The sequence below is a fragment of the Chrysoperla carnea genome, chromosome 1 (genome assembly GCF_905475395.1).
Source record: "Chrysoperla carnea chromosome 1, inChrCarn1.1, whole genome shotgun sequence".
NCBI lineage: Eukaryota > Metazoa > Arthropoda > Insecta > Neuroptera > Chrysopidae > Chrysoperla > Chrysoperla carnea.
Genome location: NC_058337.1, coordinates 128,519,106 through 128,547,098, shown reverse-complemented (window position 1 = coordinate 128,547,098; position 27,993 = coordinate 128,519,106). Strand labels below are relative to the sequence as shown.

The following is a 27,993-nucleotide window of genomic DNA, read 5'->3' as shown; positions in this document are numbered from 1 at the left end:
GGCTCTTATGGAGGAATCTCAAAAAACGACATATTTTGGAAGTTTTTGATAATTTTCATTTGGAATGAATGAAAACAAATTAAAAAAAAACTTTTTAATAGAAAGTAAACATATTAGCAATGAATTAGAAAAGAAAAAAACTAAGTGTCACCGTCCATATAAGGGATGTAAGAGCAGGGTAGATTAAGGGTTGAAATTATTTTTATCTTATTTTCAACTTTGATGATGAATTTTGTTATAACTTCATGAATATTGACGAAAAATAAGAATAAAATTTTTCGATATGTGTCTTGGTTTTCGAAATATCGAAAGCTAAATAATTAAACAAAATTTTCAATTTTGGATATTTTGAAAATTAAGCCAGATATCGAAAAATTTTATTCTTACTTTTCGTCTTATATCGTCAAGTCAAGTAATAATATAAATTTATCATCAAAATTGAAAATATCTATTTTTAAATTTGTGCCCCGGCACTACGATGCTCATACATCCTTAATGAAAAATTACTTGCACAGAAGAAGAATTAATTCTGTAGAAAATTATTTTCCATGCGAAATTAATCATAATTCAGATGACTTTGATGAATTATTTACGGAGAAAACTCATTTCAAGAATCATGGAATTGTAATTATTAAAATAAATCAATAAAATTATGATTGTAAAGTTTATATTTTTTGTTTGTATTTTTTTTTTTTCATTTTACAGCAATATTAGAACCTTCAACCAAAAAAGTGACAACATTTAAGGAAGTTAATAAAAAAATGAGGGTAAAAAATATTCGAGACATTTCAAATTTTGAGAGTGCCTTCTGTTAGAACTTGGGAAAATTAAGAGGAAAATTTTTCGATATATATACCATTGTTTTTGAAATATTGATGCCTAAAGATTTAGAGCACAGGATTGAATTAGCACAGCCTGGGCTGTTTTTTCATGTCCCGTTTACGATCTGACGAAAAGTAAAATAGTACGGCCCATATATATGAATTGAGTATTTTGCAGGAACGTCTTAACTGTACTGGACGCAAGGGTGCGGTAATCATTTTACAACCCCCAGGCAATAAAAAACAAAATTTAATCTTTGTGTTTTATTATTTAAAACTTACTTTGGCTGAATCATTTGATTACTGGAATAAATATAATTTAACATGAGTGGAGTTGTGTTTTTGCAGACCACTGACAATTTAAATAAATGGGATCCTCATCTATTTGTTATATATCTATGGTTATTTTCAAAGTTAGCAGTACAATATAATTATATCTTTTATCTATGGCTAACAGATTTGGATGGATTAAACAGTTAAATATGAAACATAAACGAAACTTTTAAAGTGAGTGTGAATATTATATTTATTCAAGAAATTTTTCTATACAATAATAAACAACTTTATTTTAAACTTTTATCGTTTTACAATATACTTGAGTATATACAGGATATGTGAACAATTAAATATACTATTATAGTTATTATATTAAATAATTTTATTTAATTTTATATATTCTATAAAAATAATAATAAATTTACATATTTTTAAATTAAATTTATTTGAATAGTATTAAATTTATTTACAATTAATTTTACAATTATTTTATAATTCATCATTTAAATTTAGATTTTGATTTGCCATGGGATTTAAACTCTTACGTTTTATTTCTTGTTGCATAATCACAGGATTAAAACTTGACTAAAAATTAAAAAAATCAATATAGATAAATGAATAAAAAAAAAAAAAATTGAAATAATCAAATTTTAAATATACTAACACGTCTCTGTTCTTCTGGGGTAATTTCATCCAAACTAAAACAAGAAATAAAAAGTATTTAATATAGAATTAAAATTTATTTTCTATGATTCTAGTATTCCAGTGTTTTTACGGTAACTTAACCATAAACCCACTCTCTAAAGAATTTTATTTAATTAAAATATAATTTGTTAATCTTGGCGCATTTACATTGACAAAAAAAAGCAAAAGAAATTTTTCAATTTATAGTTCTTTACACAAGGGTGACACGAAAACTACATGTTGAAGTTAGTTACAATTTTTTAACACCATGAAGTTAAATCGATAAAAACAAGATAAGCTTAGAATGGAATGCTATAAATAATATAAATAATTACATACTTGGTGAAAGCTAGACTATCTTCAATTCCAACTAAAGTTGAGTCTCCGCTGCCCACGCTACAATTTTTGGGGAAAATTTTTAATTAAATTAATTTTTATCTATTCATTTAATTATTATTTACCTTTTTACGTCATATTCAGGTACTTTTATATCATCGTTCCAAACAGGATTTGATCCTTGTACGGAAAATTGATTTGTATTTGGTAATGGAGCACCGATTCTATTTAAATTTGAATCTTGTGAACCGAATTTTGTTGTCGATAATGCTTCTAAACGTTGATTTAAACTATAAAAACAAAAAATTATTTGATGGCTACTTCACGGGAAGCATACTCCTGTAAATTATGAAGGAAATCCCTCCCGTGACAACTAGTAGAGCTCTCATTAGGGTTATCTCCTACCTCTCATTAGGGCTATTTCAACTACCAAGTACCTAGTCATCATCAGCATGAATTAGCTAATCGTAATTACTCTTACGATTGTGTGTATGTTACTCGTTGCTAATTTGGTGGCGGACTGCACCACCAAACTGCACTAATAGTAATGTATGAGAGACTCTAGAAATAATTATTTTGTTACAAATTGTTGGCAAACTAATTATAATTAATTAATTAGTAATAAATTGTGAAACAAAAATGTAAAATATCAAACTTTAAATCTGTCTGTGACGGTACATATTGACTTGAAAAGTTTACTCTGTCTGCGACTGTACCTTATTGTTTTTCAACTTTAGTTCTTTTTATTACCACCAGTCGGTACACAAAAAATAACAGCTTAGTAATTTTTCAAGTATTCTCAGCCTCTTTGAATTTCGAACTGTCACAGGAACAACATGTTGGAATAATTAATTTTAATTACTTATTCCGGCATGGCTTCACCTTATTTTTAAACACACCTTTAGTGTGTGGCAAAATAATTAAATTTATTAATTTTTAATATTTCTTTTTTTTAATTCTTAATAAGAATTCATATTTATTTGCAATACGACAATGTTATCAAATATTTTGTGAAATGTCGTTTCATTAAAAAACGCACAATTTGAAGAGTGTAGACAGACACTCTTCAATTATTTAAAATTGTGTAATTTAATATTGGTTTTTTCTACCTGTGTTTTTGTGACTTTTCGAATCCCATATGTGAGCACAGCCCCTTAAAAATGTAAATTAGGGAGCTGGATTCACAGTGATCGCAAATTACATACAGGAAACTTTTTATTTTTATTATATATTTTATATATAAGTTAATTTTTTTTCTAAATTCATATCGAAAGATATTTTTCAAAAACTTTGTATTTTGGTTTTAATTTCAACATGTAAAATTCATGTAAGTGTACAAACAAGGCTGATGTCTTCTGAATTTATATTTTTCTTAAGTAGTATACTCAAACATTTATATTTTTTTTTGAATTAATCAAATAAACAAACTTTATAGTTTTTTTTTATTTTAAACGTAGTCTTTTATTTATTTGTATTGTTAATACTTTCTGGGGGGTAATCGCCTTCGGCGTTATCTTTGGGCCTAGCACGCAGTTTGATCTGTTTCGGTTTTATTTTCAGACCGGGATGTTTCCCTTTAGTGACACTGTTTAATATTTCTTTTTTTTTGATTTGGTAAATATTAATCCGAGTGTTCTGGGGGTTGCGAGGAATTTTGGCTGAGGCTTACTTCTTGTTCTCGACGCAAGTCGAGAAACAATTAAGTATTTAAGTTTAGGGAAGAGAAAAAATTCGTTTCTTTTTTTTTAATTTCCTCACCAAAACATTAATTCCCGCAACACTTGGTAGTAGAGCGTTAAATGGTAACTTCGAGATCTACGTTTAGCGTATCACTTGTTAGCAGAGCTTCGAGATCTACGTTTTACGCAACATTTGTACATTTGGTAGTGAGCGTAACGCTTTTTTAGTTTTTTTTGCGTTATATCTGGTTACATTACTTTAAAAAGGAAATCTACGTTTAATTTTCTCTAAATTTTTTTTTTTTGACTAGTAAAGTTTTCTTGTATGTAGTTTGTGGAATCACGTAAGTTGAATATTTTCGTATATAAATTTGAAATTTTGAAAAATTAAAAAATTTTTACGTAATATTGGATATTAATTAAAATAATATCTAATATTTTTTTTGGTATTTGTTCAAGGAATTGACATTATAAATCCAATTATATAACATTGACTAGTTTGAATTAATTAGATTTTGTTTTTGTCTTTTTACACATTTTATGTAATCTTAAAATATATTGCTATTTTGATTACCTTTATTGGTCTACTGTTTAAGTTGTAAATCCAAATTTAATTTCATAGTTTTTTTTTTGTATGTTTCTTTATTGGCTATTTTTAAATTAAAAAAGAAAAACTTTTTATTTACATGAATATTTATTTTGAAACAAGTTCATATTTCATCAAAATTAATTTCAAACGTTTGTAATTTTTACTTTGTTTAACTTTACTAATTTCTTTTTTTGTTTCGTTTCGTTAATTTTTTTTTTTGAGGAAATCGTATATAAAAAAAAAAAAAAATGTCGTCGGACGACGAGGATTTTCTTGGTTTTCCAAAGCCTGTTAAAAACGAACAAGCCAACAACAAAAGAATACAAACAGAATTTAGTTTAGTGGACAAAGATGTTCAAGTATCAGTTCAACAAAAGGATAAGACAATACAATGTTTGATTGATCCTGTGCCGTCAACGTCGTCTGAAACTATACAAGCAACAAAATATATTCATGTAGATCATTTAACACACATTATTTCATCAATAAATCAAAAGATAAGTACCGAAAAACCACAAGATTTTAAATTTAGATTTGAATCTCTTACAAATAACATTAAAATTTTAGATTTATTTGATACAAGTTCAATTATTAATTTTATTATTGAAACCAATAGTGTTGTTTCATTAAGTTTAGTTGATGAAAATTCTCTTATTAAATTTTTAATTACAAAATGTAATTCTAATACAAAACCATTTTGGTCTAAGCAAATTTCAAATAATAAAACTTGGACTTATATTTCAAACATTTTATTATCTGAGTATATATCTCCTGCACAATTGCAAATTGCAATTGATAGATACATTAGAAGAAGACAACTTCCAAATGAAAAGTTTTCTGATTTTGTAACTGATATTTTGAAATACTCGCAAATACTAATGCCTAAAGAGGACATTAAAATAGTTATACAAATTATATTTGCCCATGTTAATCAGAAAACCTTTAATTTGATTAAATTGCTTCCAATTCCTGAAACTTTAGTTTCCTTAAATTCTTTTGTAAGAAATTTACAAGAAATAATAACAAGAGAAAATTCATTTAATAAATTTAACTTGTATCAAAATAGAATACAGAATAGTTTTAATGATCAAAATTCTAGTTTGGTTAATATTGAACAAAATGTTCAAAATGTTCAAAATGTTCAAAATGTTAAGGATCTTAAGCCTGAAACTACAGGGCAAAATGATAAAAAAGCTTCTGTTCAGATAGCAAAATCAAATTTAAATAAAAGTAAATCTATATTTTGTGTTTATTGTAAACGATCAGGACACAAAATTCAACAATGTATAAAATTAGCCAATAGAGACACATCAAGTTCAAAAAACTTGAACCATGCCACACACTAGGTTCTTCAAAAAATGCATCTTCGATGCCCTTAATTTATGTTTCTGTGAACAATATTAAAATATTATCTCTTTTAGATTCGGGATCAACTATAAATGTTATTTCTAGAAAAATGTTTAGTAAATTAAAAATTAAGAAAGTTATTTATGAAGATGAAAAAATTACTGTTACATTACCGGGATCAAATTATGTAACTATGAAGAAGAAGGTTACGTTACATGTCAAGATTAGTAATTTCAGCTGGAATTTAGAATTTTACTTAATGGAAAAATCCATTTTTGATATGATTATTGGAGCACCGTCTCTCAACAAATGTGGTATGATTTTAGATTTATGTAATAACAAAGTATTTTTTAATTCATTTAGAAATATTGAAATTCCTTTTGAAAAAAATTGCACACAATTTTTCGTTAATATTATTTGTGAATTACCACTAAATTTGTCAGTAAAGGATAAAGAATTTATGGATTCATTATATAAAAAGTATAAGGCAGTATTTTCTGAAATTCCTGGCCGAGCAAAAAATTATGAATATCATATTAAACTTAAAGATGATACACCAGTTTATAAAACTGCATATTTTTTACCAAAAGATAAATCTTTACTCTTAAAGCAACATTTAGATGAGCTTTTGAAATTAAATATTATAGTTCCTAGCCAGTCTAGTTATGCATCTCCTGTGTTTTTTGTTAAAAAACAGGATGGTTTTCGCATGGTAGCTGACTATAGGTTCGTTAATAAAAAAATTGTGTTTGATCCGATTTCAAATGTATCGATCAATCACATATTTTCTAGTCTAGGAGGCGCAAAAGTGTTTTCTATCTTGGATATGTCAAAAAGCTTTTATCAGTGTAGCTTGAGTAAAGAGAGCAGAGATATTACTGCTATTAATACGCAATGGGGACAATTTTCTTTTGTTTGTTGTCCGTTTGGACTTAATATTAGTTCCCAATGCTTATATCGTTTTCTAATTAAAGAATTTAACGATTTGTTGAATGTGTGTATCTTAATTTATTACGATGATATTATAGTTTTTTCAAGCTCTATTGATGATCATAAAATTCATTTAAACCAGGTATTAAGTAGATTTAAAAAACTTAATTTAACTTTAAATCCAAATAAAAATAAATTTTTTATGGCACGTCTAAAAATTCTTGGCCATATTATATCATCAGAAGGTAGACGTCCTAATCCTGACAAAATTAGTGCTATTTGTGACATGCCAATTCCAAAAAATATAAAAGAATTACAAAAATTTATCGGAATGGCAGCTTTTTTTGCTCGCTATATTGAGCATTTTAGTTCTATTGTTGCACCTTTGAATGAATTAAAAAAGAAAAATGTTCAATTTAAAATAACTGATGTACATGTCGAGGCTATTTCTAAATTAAAAAAAGCTTTAACGTCTGCACCAATTTTGAAATTTCCTATTTTTGACGATAAATATCCCTTTGTTGTGAGAACGGATGCGTCAGCTGTTGGCCTAGGAGCCGTTTTATTACAAAATATTAATGGGAATTTACACCCAATTGAATATTGTTCTAGAAAATTAAATCCCGCTGAAATGAGATATTCCGCTTATGAGTTAGAGCTTTTAGCTGTAATTTTTTCATTAAATACTTTTAGTGACTACCTTGTCGATAGACATTTTTTCTTAGAAACCGATAACAATGCTTTAGTGTATCTTTTTAATTCACCACAAAAATTTAACAAACTTTCGAGATGGATTTTGACACTGTCAAAATTCAATTTTACACCGAAACATATTAAGGGCATAGATAATACTGCAGCAGATTGTTTATCTAGATTGTTTTCGAATGGTAATTTCTCTACAAATAATTTTTTATTAAAAAATGATAATGGTAGTAATTATTCGGGTGAAGATCCATCTTTAGTTGACAATAATAATTTGGTCAAGGATGAATCTTTACAAAACGACCCGGTTTTTCTATTAAATACTTTAGTTACTGAACCTCAGGGTTTTCTTTCAATTAAGCTTGCACAAGAGAATTGTAATCAGTGTAAATTCATAATGGATCAATTAAAAAATGGCCATAATGTTAATAACTTTTCACTTAAAGACGGTCTTTTGCTGCGCGAAGTTGGACGAAATAAATTGAAACGAATAGTTCTACCAGATTCAATGCTTGAATATGTCATTAAATATTATCATAATTCTTTATATGGTCAGCATGGTGCTGTAACTAAAACTTATAGAGAAATTGCCAAAAGATTTTATCATAATTTATTATATAAAAAAGTTGTAGAATTTATTAAAAATTGTACAGTTTGTCAACAATTTAAACCTTATAATAAAAATACGAATGTGCACACAAAGTCAACGGTTCCCACTGGTATTTGGGATAAACTTTACATAGACTTTATCGGTCCTTTAATTCCATCTTTGGATGGTGGAATGAAATATATTTTAGTTATTCTTGATTCTTTTAGTAAATTTGCTATTACATACTCTACACGTAGGGCAACAGCGGAAGTGGTTATTAAATTTCTTCATAAAACCTTTATGCAATTTGGTTACCCTGCATGTGTTGTTAGTGATAATGCCAAATGTTTTGTGGCTCAAAAATACAAAAATTTTTTATTCAATCATGGTGTTAGAGCAGCTTATATTTCAAGCTATCACGCATGTGCTAATATGTCAGAGAGATTAAATAGAAATTTAAAAATTAATATGGCGTGTATTATAAAGCAATATGCCTTGGAGCATAAAGCTTGGACTAAAGTTTTACCATATTTTACTTTTCAATATAACAATAGTTATCATACTTCTATTGGAACTTCTCCAGTCGAAATTTTTTTTAAACGACATTTAAATAACACCTTGGATTTAGGGCTAGAAACTTATAATTATTTTACGGCAGAGAAACCACCAACACATGAAGAGGTTAAACAAGCATTAGTTAAAATGAATCAAATTATAAATAAACGTAAAGGTAATACTGTAGATGTTAAATACAGGGTGGATCAGATAGTCTGTGTAAAGCTTCCTAAGTATCGTGCGACCTTTGATACTGACAGTAAATTTCAACCTAGATATTCAGGTCCAAAAAGAATTTTACGTTTTACTGGACCAGTGTCGGTCGAGCTTTTTGACGAGAATGATAATACTTTATCTCGTGTGCATGTTAGTCACCTGAAGCCCTATCAACCACAAATAGTGCAAAATTAATTTTTTTTTTTTCCTTCTCTCTCCGCTTTATTCTCTTTTTCTTTATTCTTCGAATTTTTTTAGGGCGGGGGAGTGTTACAAATTGTTGGCAAACTAATTATAATTAATTAATTAGTAATAAATTGTGAAACAAAAATGTAAAATATCAAACTTTAAATCTGTCTGTGACGGTACATATTGACTTGAAAAGTTTACTCTGTCTGCGACTGTACCTTATTGTTTTTCAACTTTAGTTCTTTTTATTACCACCAGTCGGTACACAAAAAATAACAGCTTAGTAATTTTTCAAGTACTCTCAGCCTCTTTGAATTTCGAACTGTCACAGGAACAACATGTTGGAATAATTAATTTTAATTACTTATTCCGGCATGGCTTCACCTTATTTTTAAACACACCTTTAGTGTGTGGCAAAATAATTAAATTTATTAATTTTTAATATTTCTTTTTTTTAATTCTTAATAAGAATTCATATTTATTTGCAATACGACAATGTTATCAAATATTTTGTGAAATGTCGTTTCATTAAAAAACGCACAATTTGAAGAGTGTAGACAGACACTCTTCAATTATTTAAAATTGTGTAATTTAATATTGGTTTTTTCTACCTGTGTTTTTGTGACTTTTCGAATCCCATATGTGAGCACAGCCCCTTAAAAATGTAAATTAGGGAGCTGGATTCACAGTGATCGCAAATTACATACAGGAAACTTTTTATTTTTATTATATATTTTATATATAAGTTAATTTTTTTTCTAAATTCATATCGAAAGATATTTTTCAAAAACTTTGTATTTTGGTTTTAATTTCAACATGTAAAATTCATGTAAGTGTACAAACAAGGCTGATGTCTTCTGAATTTATATTTTTCTTAAGTAGTATACTCAAACATTTATATTTTTTTTTGAATTAATCAAATAAACAAACTTTATAGTTTTTTTTTATTTTAAACGTAGTCTTTTATTTATTTGTATTGTTAATACTTTCTGGGGGGTAATCGCCTTCGGCGTTATCTTTGGGCCTAGCACGCAGTTTGATCTGTTTCGGTTTTATTTTCAGACCGGGATGTTTCCCTTTAGTGACACTGTTTAATATTTCTTTTTTTTTGATTTGGTAAATATTAATCCGAGTGTTCTGGGGGTTGCGAGGAATTTTGGCTGAGGCTTACTTCTTGTTCTCGACGCAAGTCGAGAAACAATTAAGTATTTAAGTTTAGGGAAGAGAAAAAATTCGTTTCTTTTTTTTTAATTTCCTCACCAAAACATTAATTCCCGCAACAATTTTTTACTTTTTAGTATAATAAAAGCTTGTCTTGGTCTGACATTCCGTAAATGAACAATTCAAAAGATATTTATGATAAAAGATGTATATTTATCACTTACCTTCTCGTGCGTACAACAAAAGCCGCAAACAAAAGAATACAAAGCGTACCCAAAACAGCGACCACAACAATTAAAATTGTCTGTAATAATTGTTGCATATCTTTTTCATTTACATTCGATTCTTTGAATGCATAATCAAAGATTAAATTGTATTCTAGAAATTTTTGTCTCAGATTAAATATTGTTGTAAGATCATTTGCCTCGCTGAAATCGATAGAGAAAAAAATTTTTAAAAAATAATCCAAGAATCTAAGCTGGTTTCGAAGTATTTTTTTTTTACCTTTTGATAGTTTCCCCTTCCACAAGTTCGTTATCCTTGATAAAGTGTGTAAATACCCGTGTTCGATTTGTTAATGGTCCACCACCTGAATCTAGATCGTTTGTAATTATATCAATATTGCACTCATTGTTGAACTCGTCCGTAAATGTATCGGCAACCTAAAAAATTTTCTTCTTATAATATTATCCAAAAACGTTTCACGCAGTAAAATGTATCCCAAAATAAATTTCCAATTTTATTTAGTATTTTCTTTACTTAAGATCATTTCTCTTTACTTAAGATTAATAAACAAACGATGGAGGTGATTCTAAGTACATTAGGGTGTGATTCATGGTATATTATGATTTTGTATTAAATGGTATAAAATGATATAAAACTAGGGACCCCCAATTTTTATATCATGAATCGGTAGCAGTTATTTTGGGACATCGTCATAACTTACGGCAGCTTGTTGTTTTTCGACCTCATTCACGGTATTATTGAAAGCAAACATTATTTGATCTTCCTCGGTGATAACATAAACATAAATCTCAGCTGAATCTTGATGTTTAGCTGTGAATATAAAAGTAATAATATAAATACATGTATTTTTAACTTTCTTTTTATAAATTGGTGCGTTTCCTTTGAAACGGAGTATAAAGTATTAGTGGGATTACATACTTGGTTGATCAAAATTGGGTAAAATTTGCATCTAGTGGAGCAAAATAAAATTTTTTGGATTTTAATGTCATTAAGTTCAAAAAATTAATTCTTTAGATATTTTGGCCAAATTTTATCGTATTTGAATGAATTTTTTTTGAAACCCACCATAATTTTAGGTCATATTTTTCATTTTTTGCAATAGTCATTCGTTTATATTAGCCCTTATGCCAAGTATGGAAAGAACGATACTGGATTTTCGAAAATAATTGAGGATACGTTAAATTTGACCAAATATTTGAAAAGTACGTAAAAGTACGTATTTGTTTGATCAAAATTGGATAAAATTTGCGTGTGCTGGAGCAAAATCAAAATTTTTGGATTTTAATGACGTCATTAAGTTCAAAAAATGATTTTTTTTGATATATTGGCCAAACTTTATGCTATTTGAATGAATTTTTTTTTTGAAACTCAGTAATTTTAGGCCATTTTTTCATCTTTTGTGATAGTTATTCGTTTATTTAAGCCCTTTTGTCAAATATCGAAACAACGATACTGCATTTTCGAAAATAATTGAAGATACGTTTCATTTGACCGAATATTTGAATTAGTGGGATTAGTGGGCCGAAAATTAGTGGGATTACGTATTTGACTGACCAAAATTGGATAAAAATTGCTTGTGCTGGAACAAAATCAAACTTTTTGGATTTTAATGACGTTATTGAGTTGATAAAAAACAATTTTTTTATTTTTTCCAAATTTTATCGTATATAAATGAATTTTTTTTGAAACTTACTGATTTTAAGTTTAATTTTTTAGTTTTTGTAATAGTATTTTGTTGTATTTACCTGCGTCAATTACATGGACATTAAACGTATAATATCCTTTCATAATTGGTATAACTGCACGTTTTAAGTGAATTTCTCCCGAATTCACATCAATACCAAACATTTCATCCTTATTTTCTTCCAAGCTTGGATCGGAAACTTTTATTGATTCTACATCTAATTCATAACGTAACTTTTCAGGTGTTTCCATAAATTCATAATGTAAATCTTCATCATCGGCCTAAAATTTAATATAATTATTATTGGAAAAAAAAAGCATACTTTCGTGGTTAAAAAAAAAAGCATACTTACTTGTAAAGTTAAAACTTTTTGATCGATTGGAGTTTTTGAGTGTATGCCACTCTTGGAAGTACCACGTTCAAATTTCGGTGAGTATTTATTGGTTCCTAAAACCTTAATTGGTATTTTGTTAATTTATGAAACTTAAGGCTGCCAATTCTCCATTCTAAAAGGAAAGGAGTATCCGATTTTCGAAGCAAAATTTTCAGTTTTTTACCCATTTATACACATAAGGGTAGAAGCATGCAAAAAACTTAAAAAGTTGAAAAAGCACGTTGACAAAATTTTTTTTATCACTTCAAAAGGGCAGAAGAATGAAGTTGGTTTTTGAAAATCTTTAGAAATACGCAAAAATATGAACTTTTAAAATTTCTAATTAAACAAAGAGGAAGATATTGGTTATACTGACGTCATTATCCGATATCACCGTAGAGATACATATAAAACTTTCTTTTGCTAAAAGGAGATGGGCAACAATCTTTGAATGCTTACAACTTCTTCGTTTTTTAATAAATTTTAATTTCATCTTCAAATTTTATCATGGTATCAAGTCTAGTTTTACATTTTTATGCGTAATATGGCAAATTCGACATCACGCAACTACCGTTTCCCAAGAACAAAAAAATGAAAATAAAATTGTACATTGCATAATTTATTTATCGCATATTTTATCCCAAAAAAAGTTTATCTCGGTTAGTGGTATGACTATGATCTTCGGTTTTTTTTTTTAAAAATTTGATTAGGCAGCCCTAATGAAACTTACAGTTAGAATAACTAAAATAAAGTCTATAAAATACCTTAATTGTTACATTTAATGTGGATTCTTTGGATGGATTTGAAGGAGGACTATCAATGGTTGTCACGCCAATTAAAACTGTATGTAATGGAATATTTCGATCCAATGATTTTCCCTTTTTCACAGACAATTCTCTGGTCTTTTTATTTAGATTGAAACGATCTTGATCACCTGAAAAAATCTTTTATTAAAAATGCAGTAATCAAAAAAGTGAAGCTGCTCCAAACTTAGTTTGAAACTTGTCTTAGAATTTACTATTTGGACAATAAAAGCTTGCCTTTAAAAATATATTTTTTAATGAAATTTTAAACAAAACCATATTTTTAACACAATAAGTTAATTATTGAAAAATTTCTCACCAATTATAAAATAGTACAAGTCTCGTTTATATCCTTCGGGGAAAGGATCAATTGCTTCTGGTTCAACTATCCATTTTTCTTCTTCAGTATCTTCATGAAAGTCTTTTGATGCAGTATTCGTATCAAATTGTGGTTGCCCCTTATTGTTGACAAAATTTACTATAAATTTTTTATCAGTACGCAAACTTGGATCTCCATTATCTGTTACAGTTAATGTGCACTAAACACATGAAACAAATTTGTGAAATAAATCGCATAAACCTAAAATATTTTGTAGAAAAATATACATACATCATACTTAGATTTATCGGGCATTTCTTTTAATGATAATTTTGCTTGATTTCCATCAATCGGTTCCAACGAGAATATATCTAAAATTATAAGAAATTTATGTTTGTGTCTCAGAATCCCTGCTATTTCCAGAAACTATCAATTCTTTTTCTTTTCCACAATTCCTCGATTAATATAAGGAAAACTGACTTTTTTGAAATAAGCAAGGTTGTATGAAATAAAATTAACTATAATTTACCATCAGGCATTATTATACCCTCAGAGTATATTAAAATTAGTCTCAAGGTTGTACCGCTTAGAAATATTGATACTATACGAACAAAATTTTGTTATAGGTGTTCATAAAATCATTTAATTAGTCCATTTTTGTTTTCCTGTCCGTCTGTTCATTCGCCCATCACGTTTAAAGCTCGATACTTAACACTAAAAATTCTGTTGGACTGCTGGATCAGTGGTATCGCTGCACGACTGTGGTTCAGATAACCTGCGTTCGAAGCCCATCCCAGTCAAAATATTTTTTTATTATTTATAATAATTTTTTATATACCCAGTGTCAATAATTTCAATTTACAAGTAAGATAAAATTTTAATTGTTCATACAAGAATTAATTTTAAAAAATCAAAGAAAATATCAAAATGCCGTTCTTAAAAATACCTTCTGGTGTAATAGTAAAAGTCATCTTCCATTTTTCTCCATTAAAACCATCATCAGCTTCGAAAGGTGATAGCGACTTTCCATCAATCGTTATTAAATTTTTTAACTGAGTTTCATCATCAGGCTATAAAACAAAAAGGTTAAAATGTAGTTCCTGACCATGTATCTTGAATCATTCCCTTCTTATAAGATTGTCATGTACGGGGTGTTTCTAGGTATATTAATTAGGGTGTGGTCCATGGTACATTATGATATACATTTGGTGTACCATGGTTCACCTTTTCTCGATAGAAATGTAATATTTAAATTCTGGGAAAAAATACATAATGTTGAGGACCTATTTCTATTGTGCTGTTAAAAAAATTGGTTTTAAAAAAGGAAATTTTGTTCTCTGTTACAACAACTTCCCACTATTAACTAATACTTACCTTTAGTAAAGCTAAATCTTTCGTTGGAAATATAATTTTAGGTTGTTGAAAATTATGTTTTAAAATTTCCAATGTAAAAATCGCCGAACTGGATTGTGGAGGTTTACCTTTGTCATGTGCCTAAAAGAAAATAATTTCAGAAATAAAAATTGACACAAAAAACCGACTTATAAAATAATAACCGTTAAATTTAGCTTAAAAACACCAAAATGGTCTTTTAATGATGCTTTAGTGTTTACAAATCCAGAATCAAATTCATCATCTGTTGTAACTTCAAATAAATCAGCATAATCTTTTTGTGATTCATCATTTTCTTTATACGCATGTGCAATACCATAAACTACTTTACTATTATCCAATGCTGGATCATCAATATCGGTCGCATGAATTTTACTAATCCGAGTACCCTATAAAAATAGATTATAGAAAAGTTAATTCTTAAAATTTAGAGTGGATAATGGTTTTATAGCTCGGTAACTATAGCAAGAAACTCTGTAAAAATTCAATTCTGAATACATATATTAGGTGGGTCATAATCAGTTCATTTTTCGTGCTTTAATTACTGAGCTATCGAGTCTTACAATGTCCACATTTTCTTTTACAGAATTTAATTGAAAACTTTTTGGATCATCGAAAATTGGTGCATTATCATTGATATCCAATAGTTCAATTGTAAACGCAATGTCCTTTTGGTTAAAGTTTCCTAAAAATTTATTAAAAATATCACCTATATCTCTCATATTTTGAAAAAGTTATCGACTCTGCTCAAAGTTTAGCAAAAATATATTTATTATTATGGGAGTTGGTATGGAAGTACTTTAGTTGACAGTCAATTAGTATGCTGGACACACTCATAGCGGCGCAGCCCATGAATGATTAGAATATTTAATCAAAAATAATTTGCATTTAGAATATTGAAACTAAAATATTTACCATCTCCATTTTGATTATCGTACATTCTAATATCAATCTGGTATATGTATTCGCCATGATCACGATCTAAACATTGTTCTGGACCATTTACACAATTAACAAATAATGAACCATCTTCAGTGATATTAAAAATACTTTTAATTTCAGAATCTGGTTGAGCATTTAGGACATACCAAATTGATCTATATGGTTCTGTAAAAAAAAAAATGGAGAATTTGAATATATAAACATTTTCCATGATCAATACTGTTTTGTCAGTGGCGAAGCGAGCTTAACTCAAGCCCGTGGTACAATATAATTTTTAGCGAATATTACGATAAACGCCCATAATAATGATAATAATGGGGTTTAACCTCTGTTTCTCTGGCATATACTCCTATAACAGAGGTGACCCACATCATTATTTGTTAATCTTTATTTTATTTAATTACAAACATATTTACAATTACATTTTGATGTGGGTGCAGTCGTTTACTTCGCTCTTATTCAAGCGACGACAATGTGATCAATTATAAATTGTTCGCACTGCCGCTGCCTGGATTCGAACCCGCAACCTATGTCTAAATGGACAAACAGTCAAAGGCAAACGCCTTAGACCGCTCGGCCATTTAGGCTCTATGCCACTGAGATTACGATATATTAATAACTTACTGTCTCTGTCAGCATCAAATGCATCAACTTGATTTATAAAATATCCACTTGTTTCATTTTCATAAATGTCCACTTTCTCACCATTTGTGAATTCTTTTAAAGTTGGTTTTTGATCGTTCACATCGTTTATAGTAATCGTAATCTACAAAATATCGAAAAAATACAAAAAAAAAAAAAATACAAAAATAGAGTTGGTTTATTTTATGTTGGACCTTGCAAACAAAGAGAATAAATAATAATACATATATACATATGAAATATTATTTACTCGATTTGTTTGTAAGGTCCAACATAAAATAAACTAAGTCTATTCTATTAAGGATGTATGAGCGTGTATGATCAAGTATTTTCAAGTAAATAAATAATTTACGCAGAAAGGTAAAGGTATTTCTGCTTAAAAAAAGTGAAGTTTTTTCACCGAGATTATCTTTATTTGAATGTAAGAAATGACAGTTTATGGCAGTTTTAGCTATTATAAAATTAAATTAAAGAGAATTGAAAAAAATACACTCGAACCTGAACTTCTTGGATTCATATCAAGCGCCCTACCAATTAGGCTATTCGAGTTCTAGACAAGAATGCAATTTTTTACTTTCTTTATGCACTTTGTTTTTTTTGTTGTTTACTTTTAATCTTGCATACGATATTTATTTACTTATGGTGTCTTCGATTATAATTGATGTTTTTAATATGATGCATACAGTGTAAACTAAATATTGACAAATATCTTGTCTAGTAATTTTAATTAAAGAGAAATGAAATATTATAAAATTGTTAAAAACTTTCAAATTTGTCGTTTTTTTGAGATTTCTCCATAAGAGCAATGTATTTTATATCGATTTTCAATGACTTTTTTCTTAAAAATTGCATGGATACCTAAGCTGAGATTTTAACCAGATAATCTTTGAGTAAAAGTCAGGCTATACAAAAATTTTGAGCCTTTAAATAAAACATTGTTGTCATGATCATATATCCTTAAAACGAAAAAAGATGAATATTTTACTTTATGTGGTGTTCTATGACATGGTTCTATTTCTTTTCCTTCACGATTTTCACAATCAGAAGCAATTACTGTGTAATTAAGCGATGGCCAATAATTTGGTTCATCACAACTAATCTCATTTTGTACACGAATTTCTCCTAGTTCTTTATTAATTTTAACTAAATTGTCGGGTATATCATCTAAAGGTCTAAAAAAAATAAGAATAATTTTGATTTTAATTATTAATTTGTTCCAAAAATTGTAAATATACTTTTTTGCTTTATCATCTCTTGCGTTAATTAATTTGAAAGAATAAGACGCAACTATAAAAATATATAATATATTGTGTGCAAGTGCTGCTTATAAATTTGATAATATAGATATCTCTCTTCAATCATCAATACTCTAGCAATAGTCGTCTTTGTTCATCAAATGATGAATCTTCGATGAACTCATAATTAAATTAAAATTTTGTTTTTATATCATCGACAACTTTATATTTTTATGGTATTATTATAAATTACAAGATTGTCTGAAATTTTAAATAGTTTTTTATCACACTTTCTAGATTTTTTGATATAGAAATATCCAATTGAAAAGGATAATCCATATGATTCATTATTTTTTCAACCAACTTTGAAACTGTGCAATAAAATTTCAATTTTTTTGAATCATTTTAATTTTTTTGGTATCGAAATACCTTAAGGCATTATTTAACGCAATTGTCTTCGTTTGAGATGATAAAACAAAGTGATGATTCAATATTCTATTTACTCTATATAGTAAGTAACGTAATTAAATTCGGGTCCATCTGCATCCGTTGCTAACACAGTACCAATAATAGTGTCTTTTTCAGCTTTATCTCGCACATATTTTAATTGATCAGTAATGGCATCATTGAATATTGGTGGATTATCATTTACATCAATGATATATAGTGGTATTGTAACTATAAATAAAAACTGGATTAAAATGATTTTTTTGGTCTAGAACTCTAAAAGGTGGGAAATCAAAATTTCATAAATACACCTGTGATTAAATTATAGGTTCATAATTAATCAGTTTAATATTTCGGCGGTGCTGGATGTTAAAAGGTTCTTAAAAGGTTCGGTGGGTTCAGTGTTAAGTAGGTATGTTAAAAACTTGAAGCGAGCAATGGAAGAAAAGCAATTTTGCCATAAATTTAAATGCTGGGAGTTATGTAATTGATCCTGAAAAACTACGAGGTTAAGCTTATTCTATTAAAGCTTACCACTATCCCATTTCTTGTTTATTTCTTGTTCTTGATCAATAAGGGTAACATTTATATATAGCATTTCATACAATTCATAATCAATGGTCACATTGGGTTTGACTTCTTGTATAATTAGCTTGGCAATGGCCTTGTTATTGCTACCATCTTCTTTCCATTCAATTTTTAAGCAACTGCGGGTAAAAATAATGCAAGTTTAAAATATCTTGTGATTTTTCAATCATTTTCCCTGAGGATAAAATGACCCCCTCTTGTTTTGAGTGAACCATCCATGAAGGTTATAAAGAAGGAGAAAGATCGCTATGTACTAAAGCATTAGCGCACCTGTCCCTGAAAATTTGTAGAATTTATAGTTAATTTTTAAGTCACCAGCCGCGCTGTCATCAAGAAGTAGTATCTGCGAAGTGGATGAAGTTAGTTGCATAATGTACAAATTGATATATCATTTCAAATAGCGCACAACAGCCCGCCTTTATTGATACTTCTTAGCGGTCGCAGCGCCTCACTTATTTTATCCATATTTCGGGGACAATATTTTCTATAGCGATCGTTCTCCTTCTTATAAGCTTCATGGAACCATCACTCAAAATTAGGTTAGGTTAGGTTAGAGTGGCTGTCCTGTAATGGGACACAGTTTAAGAACATCAGGAGTGATTTGACGTCAATGGCCTTTAGCTCAGGGAGGTCGTCAAACAGGGGCTGAATCAAATAAGTCCACCTCCTCATGACAAGAGCTGGACAGTGGCAGAGAAGATGAGACATCGCCTCCATATCCTACACCCTGTGACATCTTCTGCAATAGTCGTGATAAACTGTCAGATCCAGACGTTCAGCATACCTGCCGCCCAGCCAATGTTCTGTAATAGCCGCAACAACTTTGCTAATAGAGGCCCTTGGAAGCGACATAAGATCTACGGAACGCCTACAATTGTATTCAGACCATATACACGATCAAATTAATCGTTCAACAAATATTTATGGCGATGAAGAAGCTATTTGGAGTTTCGCAGCAAAAATATTAATTTGACTGCTTTTGATTTATGATGAGATTGGCCAGCTAGTTGTTTACTTCTCGCCTTTTGAGAGGCTTATAATGAATTTCAAGATAAGTTTTTATGACGGTATTCAAATATGTCGGTACGGATAAAATGATCTCCTTTATATACGTTAAATGATCCCTATTTTGTGTGTAAAAATATAATAGGTAAAATGATCGCTCATCATGTGGCGGGTCTTGAATGTGTTGATTTAGATAATTTTACCAGTGATTTTTGTGTTAATACTAATCGTTGATGCAATGAAAAAGTACAATTAATATTTTATGTTTTGGTAAAAAACGCAAAAAGATGGGAAACTATAGAAATTTCTCTTATTCCATTGTACCTGGGGGTGTGAAAAATGAAAATTGGGAAAATTAACAGAATTTTCAAAAATATCCAAATTTCAAATTGATAGTGTAAAGGATATAATCGTAGTGCCTAAAATTTAATCGTAACTTTAACCATTCCTCTATAAAGTTTCACGCCAATCAAAGAATGTTTAAAATTTGTACAAAACAGCCTTAAACACGATTTTAGTATGAAAATATATCCTTACTTTGTAAATTCTACTAAATCCTTATTACGCCCTTGTTTTACAGCACGTGAAGTATCCCAATCAATCAGAAACTCTAATTTTGCTGTTGAATCTGGGTCTTCTCCAATAATTTTAATTTCAACTTCCTTACCTGCTTCAATATTTTCCACAATACTTACAAACTCTGTATCATATTCCTTATTAAAAAAAAAAAGAAAAATAATTTTATCTATCAAAACCAATTTTTTGCAATATCTCAGATAATTAATTACCAGAGTAATTTTTGGTGTTTTATCGTTAACGTCTCCAACGGTAATTATAACTTCGCCTTGTGCTTTATGAGTTTGATTTAAAATACCATCGATAAAAGTATCTTGAACATAAACTTGGATTGATACTTCAACTTGTTCTTCATGATCTAAAGATTTTTCTAATTTTGTTGTTATTTTTCCGGTGTCTTTGTCTATTTCGAATGATCGTTTTGCAGTGTCTGATAACGAATAACTGAAAAAGATTGGAAAAGAATCAAGTAATAATTTGCTCCGTTCAGTTATTTCGATACTCTTGTATTTATATTTGAAAGGTATTAGCACAAATTTTTGGAATGCAAGAAGGAAAATCTATTAAGAATACTAATTGTTTAATTAGTAGTTTAAAATGCTCTATCTTTTTAGCACATTTTTCTTGAGAAAAATGCGCTAAAAATCTATTTCAAGAACTTTTACAAAACTTTAAAAAAAAACGGTTCATGTTTGCTATCCCACAGGATCTGTTTAGGAATCGGAAAATGACATAGGCATGTCATTTTCCGATCCTTAAATTACCACTACCTATGCAAAAAATCAAGTCGATCCTTTGCTCCATGAAAAATCAAAACAATATATATATATATATATACTATCGTGAAAGTTTGGATGGTGGTTATGGCACAGGGATTATAATCTGGAATACCACATTTTTATCCCAGTAAAATATATGGTTCCCGAGGGGATAGTTTTATTTTCAAAGGGTTTTGTAAAAGTTCAGATGAACTTTTTTACACTTACATTAATTTATCACCAATATCACGATCTGTTGCTGTTACAGTGCAAACAGGAGTACCTTTCTTTACATCTTCCCGCAAAGAAACTTTAAAATTACCATTTGATTCAAATATTGGTTCTTCATCATTTAAATTAATTAATCGTATTTCAATTGGCTTTTGATCTACATGAGTTGGATCCACGGTTTCAGTTGTATGTACCTATAATTTAAGTTTTTATATAAATTAAGAGCAGAAACGAACAGAAAATTGCAATAAGAATTATCTTAAAAACTTTTTTTTTTTATCCTGAGGACTTGGTCTAATAAGAGTTATAATAGAACAAAATGTTATTTTTGAATGTATTCTGAAAGATTAAGAAGAGCTTGAGGCTTAAGTGGACATGGAAAATTATATGAAAAAAATTAAAAATAAGACTTACTTGTAAGGATATATTTTGCCATTCAGGTTCATCAAAATCTAATAATGTTGCATTCATTATTATTAATTGTAAATCAGTTTTTTGATATCCTTGACTTGGTTTTAATGCAAACGCTTCATTCCAATGAACTTTATCTTTGCCATTTTTTAATTCAATGGTGTATCTAGCATTTTGCACCTACAAAAATTAATTAAATTACCTCTATTGCTAATTCAAATGAAAGCAACAAGATATCTTAACTTGCTTTTGCAACGGTAAAATTTGTAGCGCAGAAGCTGCGTTAGCTAAGCGAATCCCTCTAGAGATTGGAGAAATAACACGTTATTTTCTTGGAAAATCGAATAATGCATTTTTAATTTTTCAAGAATTTTTATTAAAACTAAGCGTTTAAAACTGATAAAAAAATGCAAAAATATTTTTTATTTTGAGAAAATTCAAAATTTCATTTATTTATTTACTTGCTTATATCTCCCAACGCTCCAATTTCTATGCACTGTCTTTTCAGCGATTCAACGATTGGTTTAAATCTGAGATCGCTATTACCTTTCATTCACGAATTCGTAAATGAAAAAAGGTCCCCGAACACACACACATTAATCTAAAAATAGTGTGAAAATTTCGATTTGAATTTTTCGACCGATTACAATGGGTCGATTACAACTTCTTTACAATGGGAAGTTAAAAATATGTTTCAAAATACGGATTGACACTTTTCAAATATTATTGTTCGATATAAAATAATTTATTATATTCTGCCTTACCGAATCTTTATCGTAAACAGTTAACGTCTCGAAATCGTGATAAGTTTCTTCCAAAATTAGAATTGGCTTCTCATATTCTTTTGGTATTGTAATTTCTGGTATTTGATCATTTATATCGTTAACCTTTACGACAATTCTTTGATCACAAAATGAACTCTCATTATCTGCTTTGTATGCGATAATTGTAAAATAAAATATGTCCTTTTGTAATTCATCACGATCAATTGGTTTAATATGAATATCACCTTTTGTTTTATCCAATATTTCAAAAAAATTTTCATTTTCTAAAATAAATAAAAAGAAGTGATAACAAACAATTGACTGAGTTAATTGTTGAAATACCATGTATAGAGCGTTGATTACTCTATCACATTACTCATACATAGTTGTCACTCATATATAACTTATATTCCCATATAATACATACTATACAATTTGCGCTCTCACGGGTAAACAGTGATGTTTCGAAAAAATGTTTGAAACAAAAGTTGTTTATTTTTTTACAAGATATAATTTACAGTTTTACGAAATGGGTCCTACGGACCCAAGACCCAATTGCGTCCCAAGCACGCTATAAAAATTTCAGCTTGATATCTCTTTTCGTTTTTGAGTAATCGTGATGATAGACGGACAGACGATAGACAGACGACAGACGATGGACGACAGACGACAGACGATAGACGACAGACGACAGACGACAGACAGACAATCGGAAATGGATTAATTAGGTGATTTTATGAACACCTATACCAAAATTTTGTTCATAGTATCAATATTTTTAAGCGTTACAAACTTGGGACTAAAATTAGTATACCTTGGTATATTTCATATACATGGTATAAATATATTAGAGATGTTTGTTTTCTAAATCTTGTATACAAATTTTACAATTACACACACAAAAATTCGTTGATTTGAAAAAAATTATATAATGAAGTATATATAACCCAGCTGGGTAAACCGTTTAGCTTTAATCCAAGAGATCCGGGTTCGACTCCTGATAAGTGTGATTTTTTTTATTTCAATTTTCTTTTACTAAGAAAACGAAGATTAACTAAGGTTTTAGATATTGCAAATAGTCTCAACTCCTCTGCCCCCCTCCCCAGCTCCCAACTTTAGTTCTACCCCCCCTCCCAACTTACTAATATCGATATTTACCATTTTCAAGTTCGATCTTATAATGAATCTCCTTATTAATTTCAACATCACCATCTTTTGCCAACACTGTTAAACTCTAAAAATACAAAATAGATCTAAATTAGATAGTGACAAATATCGGTACTTAATTTTATCTTGTTTCTGAATTCGGGGAACTAAAATGTTGCTTTTTTTTTAATTTTAGTTATTTTTTGTACATACCTGTTCTTCTTTTTCATCAAAATCTAGTGAAGATACTATTTTTTGCCATCTTGGAGGTCGTAAGGGTAAATTGATTACTTTAACAACAGTAGAAACAGAACCACTTAAAGGTGGTTTACCCTTATTCGTCGCAGTAAAAAGTAGCAAAAGATTAACGTATTCATCAAAATTTAATGGTTCGATTACTTTTAATGTTAATATAGCATTTTCTGCATCGACTATTTTCGTTTCAAAATCAAAAAATTCATCTGCTGCCTAGAAAAAAACGAAAAGTTTATATTTATCGGTGGAAATTAAAAAAAAACTATTTTAATTAAAGTTAAAACCTTAATAAATTATTGAAAACAAAAAAACCCGTTGTGCCCGACTAATAAAGGATGTATGAGTACGGTAGTGGGGACACAAATTTTAAAAATATATATTTTCAAATTTATTAGTGAATTATGCAATAACTTGACAATATAAGACGTAAAATAGGAATAAAATTTTCCGATATCTGGAGTAATTTTTAAAATATCGAAAATTGAAAATTTTGTTAAATTATTTAGCTTTTTATATTTCGAGAACCAAGGCAAATATCGAAAAATTTTATTCTTATTTTTCGTCTACATTCATGAAGTTATAACAAAATTCATCATCAAAGTTGAGAATAAGGTACAAATAATTTCAACCCTAAGTCTAAAATTGCCTTGGTGCTCGTACTACCTTAAGAAATGCTTTGAGACCATTTTAAAACAATCAGAATACCTGAATAGATACTTACTTCGCCCTCCAATGTATATTCTAAATCTGTTATCATTTGATCAATATCTCTGACATTGAAAGTACACTCTTTTTGTAGACCCAAACCAGCTTCACTTTCCTAAAAACAAGTGAAAATAAAATATTGAGTGAGGTAATTGTTGAAATACCCTGATTTATATATGAATTTTTGGCAAAAAAAAAAAGAAAATTAATGCAACTTCTTTAGTAAAAAACTTAAAAACTTACTTTAACTTCACATTTATTTTTATTTGCTGTAATTATTGGATGATTATCAGGTATATTGATAATATTTATATGAACATCGCGTTTATTATCAATGTCACCAATATAGATACTAAATTCATATTCTTGCATAGTTGGCGTTTCATAATCTTGTTTTTTTGTTATAATTAATGCCCATTTTTTTGCATCTTCATTAAATTGTAATTCAGCGCCCAATAAACGTTGTTTTTCATTGTTACTAAATCGCATCTGTGGTTCTGGACTCTTCTCTAAAAATGAAAAAAATATTATTTAAAAAAATTTGAACATTTTGGAAAAAAGAAGAAAATTAAAAAATCAGAGTCAGCCATGCGGGGACTGTCGATAGAAGTGAAAAAAGAACTTTAAACTTTAGGAAAAATGTCCTATTCTTGAATTTTTAATTTAATTAAATAGTGTGAATAATTAAAATTTCATAATTTGGAAATTAAAATTATTAACGTGTGTATGTGGGTATACAAAACTATTATAAATAATAAAAAGGCAACAACACACAATATTTTATAGCTGTCTCCCATCCAAGTACTAACCGTGTCCAATATTGCTTAACTTCAGTGATCGTCACCGTGGTATTGATGTCGCAGTGTTTTAATAAATGGGTTTCATGATCATATTTTAACTAAATAGCGTGAAAAGTCGTTCTTTCTGATTTATCGATAATCGTTTTATGAATTAATAACTTACCACCATAATTGATATACGCAATTGTAATTGGTTCTTCTATTTCTTCTTCAAATTGTATATCTTGATTACCAGCAGTATATGGTCCAAATATTACACGTTCATCTTTAGGCCCCTCCAAAAATGGTGGTTCTCCAAATTCAGCTAAAATTTATAAATTTTTGTTGGAATAATAATGCTGGATAAATGAATTAAAAAATAAATATTTACCTTCAGTTTTGATTGTGGCCAAATTAATGAATATTGTAAGTATAAAAATGAACCAGTATTTAGCCTGAAATAATTTTAAAATATACAGGGTGTTTGCTAAAGTTGGCTACATATGGAAAACTTTTTTACTATAGAATTTACGAAAAAAAGTTATTCTTTATAAAAATCTCTGCTTTCAAAAATATTAACATTCAGCTCTTAATTTTTGATATCGAATGAACAGGGTGTTCACAAATTGAGAAAGTTCGATAGGAATGTTAATGGTCGTTTAGAAATGTAGACCATTTTGGACAGATAATAAGGAAAACGGTGCAAAAAATCACTCCCGAGATATGTAGGAGTGTATTTAAACAATTTTGTAAAATAACAATTACATGTAGGTATGGAACGCGAAGTTGGATACGTTGAAGCAAAAACGAAATTTGATTCCACAGTTACAAATGAGAAAATAATATTCTCCGACGGTCGAAAAAACGAGGTGTAGCCTGACCTCCATAAAAATGGAAATTTTCTGGTTGTTGGATGACGAACAGAATTATTTTTGCTTATGTTATTTAATTATCTTCTTATTTGAATATGGTCTTTTATTATTCAGGTACAAAGAGAGAAAAGAAAGTCGCCGAAAGATGAGAATTTTCATTGGGAAAACAGTTATTGGACGCGAAATTAACAACGCAGTTTAAAATTATCGTTTATGATTTTTTTAAAAATAGTCAAAATGGTTCTAGGCTTAGAGGGGATATCTGACGAATGTTTTTAATACATTTGCATCAGAATAAGTTTTATTTTTTTTATCAGGCGGGCATCGAATAGTCACTTAAAAATTAATTATTTACCATTTTTTGAAAAAATATCACCATTTTTCACATGATTTAATTTAAAAAATATTTGTTTATTTTTTATTACTTGAATATTTACACAAAAAATTCACAAAAAATAATTTTAAAATTTACAATTAATTTAAAATTAATAATACTTTAATAAAACAAAAATATAAATTTAAAATTTTGTAATCAATTTTCTGATAGGTACTGTGATATCAATTAGGTATGTAAAAACTAAACTACAATGTTTTAAGTGCACCGATATAGGTATTCAAAAGTTTTTTTTTTTCCAACTTCCCTGTACTGTATATAAAGGAAGTATTCTGCGTTCTACCGTGTTTGAAGGAAAGGGAGTTTCTCAAAAAGATTTTTCTTCTTTTCTTTAGATTCTTTGCCTCTGTAGGTATCATACACTGATTTAGAGTTTAGAAGGGATACACTCTTTTATCAAAACAAAACAGAATTGTAATCGACAAAAAATTAATAATTGAAATCCATATTTTGCATCCTTGAATCCGTATTGATTAGTTTCGGTGTCATGTCTGTACGTATATAGGAATATACGTACAGACATGACATAGGAGCAGTACACAGCACTATTTTCGCTGTGTTATTTAGCACAAAATAAACAAAAAAGTTTATACTGTGCCCAAAAAATATGGTGACATTGTATTTGTTTTGAAAATTCTTTATTTATTTTTCCAAATCAATTTCATCCCCTTCAAAGTAATCCCCTCCCGATGCAATGAACTTATGCCAACGAATTTTTCAATCTTTGAAACACTGGTTGTAGTCACTTTCCGGGATTTTCTTCAGTTCCGTCTTCGCTGCGGCTTAAATCTCCTCTATCGTATCAAAACGGTGTCTCCGGAGCGGTCTTTTGAGCTTGCTGAACAGCCAGAAGTCGCACGGTGCCAGAACAGGTGAATACGGTGGTTGCGGAACGATATGGGTTGAGTTTTTGACGAAATGATCACGAATTATGAGTGCAGTATGGGATGGTGCATTATCCTGGTGTAAAAACCATGAATTGTCTTTCACAACATTTCGGCCTTTTTAGGCGGATACCGTTACGTACCTGACGCCTAACGTTCAAAGAAATATTCCTTGTTGCACAACAAACGCGCGCCGTTTAAATTCAAATGACACCTTATTTTTTGGACAAAGTATTATGTCCGTTTTTTGTTTACGTATAAATTTCTCGTTTTAGATTTTTCACATGAAATCTCACAAAGTATTTGACCTGTCTTCTTGCCGTTTGTCACACAATGTCACATTTTGTTGACCTTCTCGCCTCGCCTTAACGTGTGACACAATTTATGGATGGCTATTGACCATTAGTCGCAGATTCTTGAAATTATATAGATTTTCTGTACTTAGCGATATTGAAACTAAACAAAATG

General features: G+C 29.0%; 1 protein-coding gene across 1 annotated transcript; it reads right to left on the bottom strand.

Moving 5' to 3' along the window:
* Positions 1 to 1,574: 1,574 nt before the first annotated feature.
* On the bottom strand, positions 1,575 to 26,626 carry LOC123290953 (cadherin-23-like). The gene is made up of 33 exons (XM_044871341.1): positions 26,603 to 26,626; positions 25,767 to 25,830; positions 25,560 to 25,700; positions 24,840 to 25,105; positions 24,613 to 24,711; positions 23,850 to 24,104; positions 23,649 to 23,724; positions 22,491 to 22,774; positions 21,730 to 21,906; positions 21,313 to 21,509; positions 20,539 to 20,770; positions 20,288 to 20,463; positions 18,692 to 18,864; positions 18,214 to 18,388; positions 17,461 to 17,647; positions 16,458 to 16,599; positions 15,807 to 15,998; positions 15,455 to 15,576; positions 15,056 to 15,280; positions 14,874 to 14,993; positions 14,446 to 14,569; positions 13,791 to 13,870; positions 13,500 to 13,719; positions 13,142 to 13,311; positions 12,357 to 12,458; positions 12,066 to 12,285; positions 11,021 to 11,130; positions 10,579 to 10,736; positions 10,299 to 10,502; positions 2,243 to 2,407; positions 2,121 to 2,177; positions 1,762 to 1,795; positions 1,575 to 1,682 (listed from the first exon to the last, which is right to left on the bottom strand). The coding sequence occupies exons 1-33, from the start codon at positions 26,624 to 26,626 to the stop codon at positions 1,587 to 1,589; spliced, it is 5,067 nt and encodes a 1,688-aa protein (XP_044727276.1). The 3' UTR covers positions 1,575 to 1,586.
* Positions 26,627 to 27,993: the final 1,367 nt, after the last annotated feature.

Coding starts and splice junctions, on each gene's coding strand:
- LOC123290953 (XM_044871341.1), bottom strand. CDS start 26,626: ATGGTGATATTTTTTCAAAAAATG. Junction 23,725..23,849: donor TTGATGAAAAAGAAGAACAG/GTATGTACAAAA, acceptor TTGTATTTTTAG/AGTTTAACAGTGTTGGCAAA. Junction 22,775..23,648: donor TAAGATCGAACTTGAAAATG/GTAAATATCGAT, acceptor TATTTATTTTAG/AAAATGAAAATTTTTTTGAA.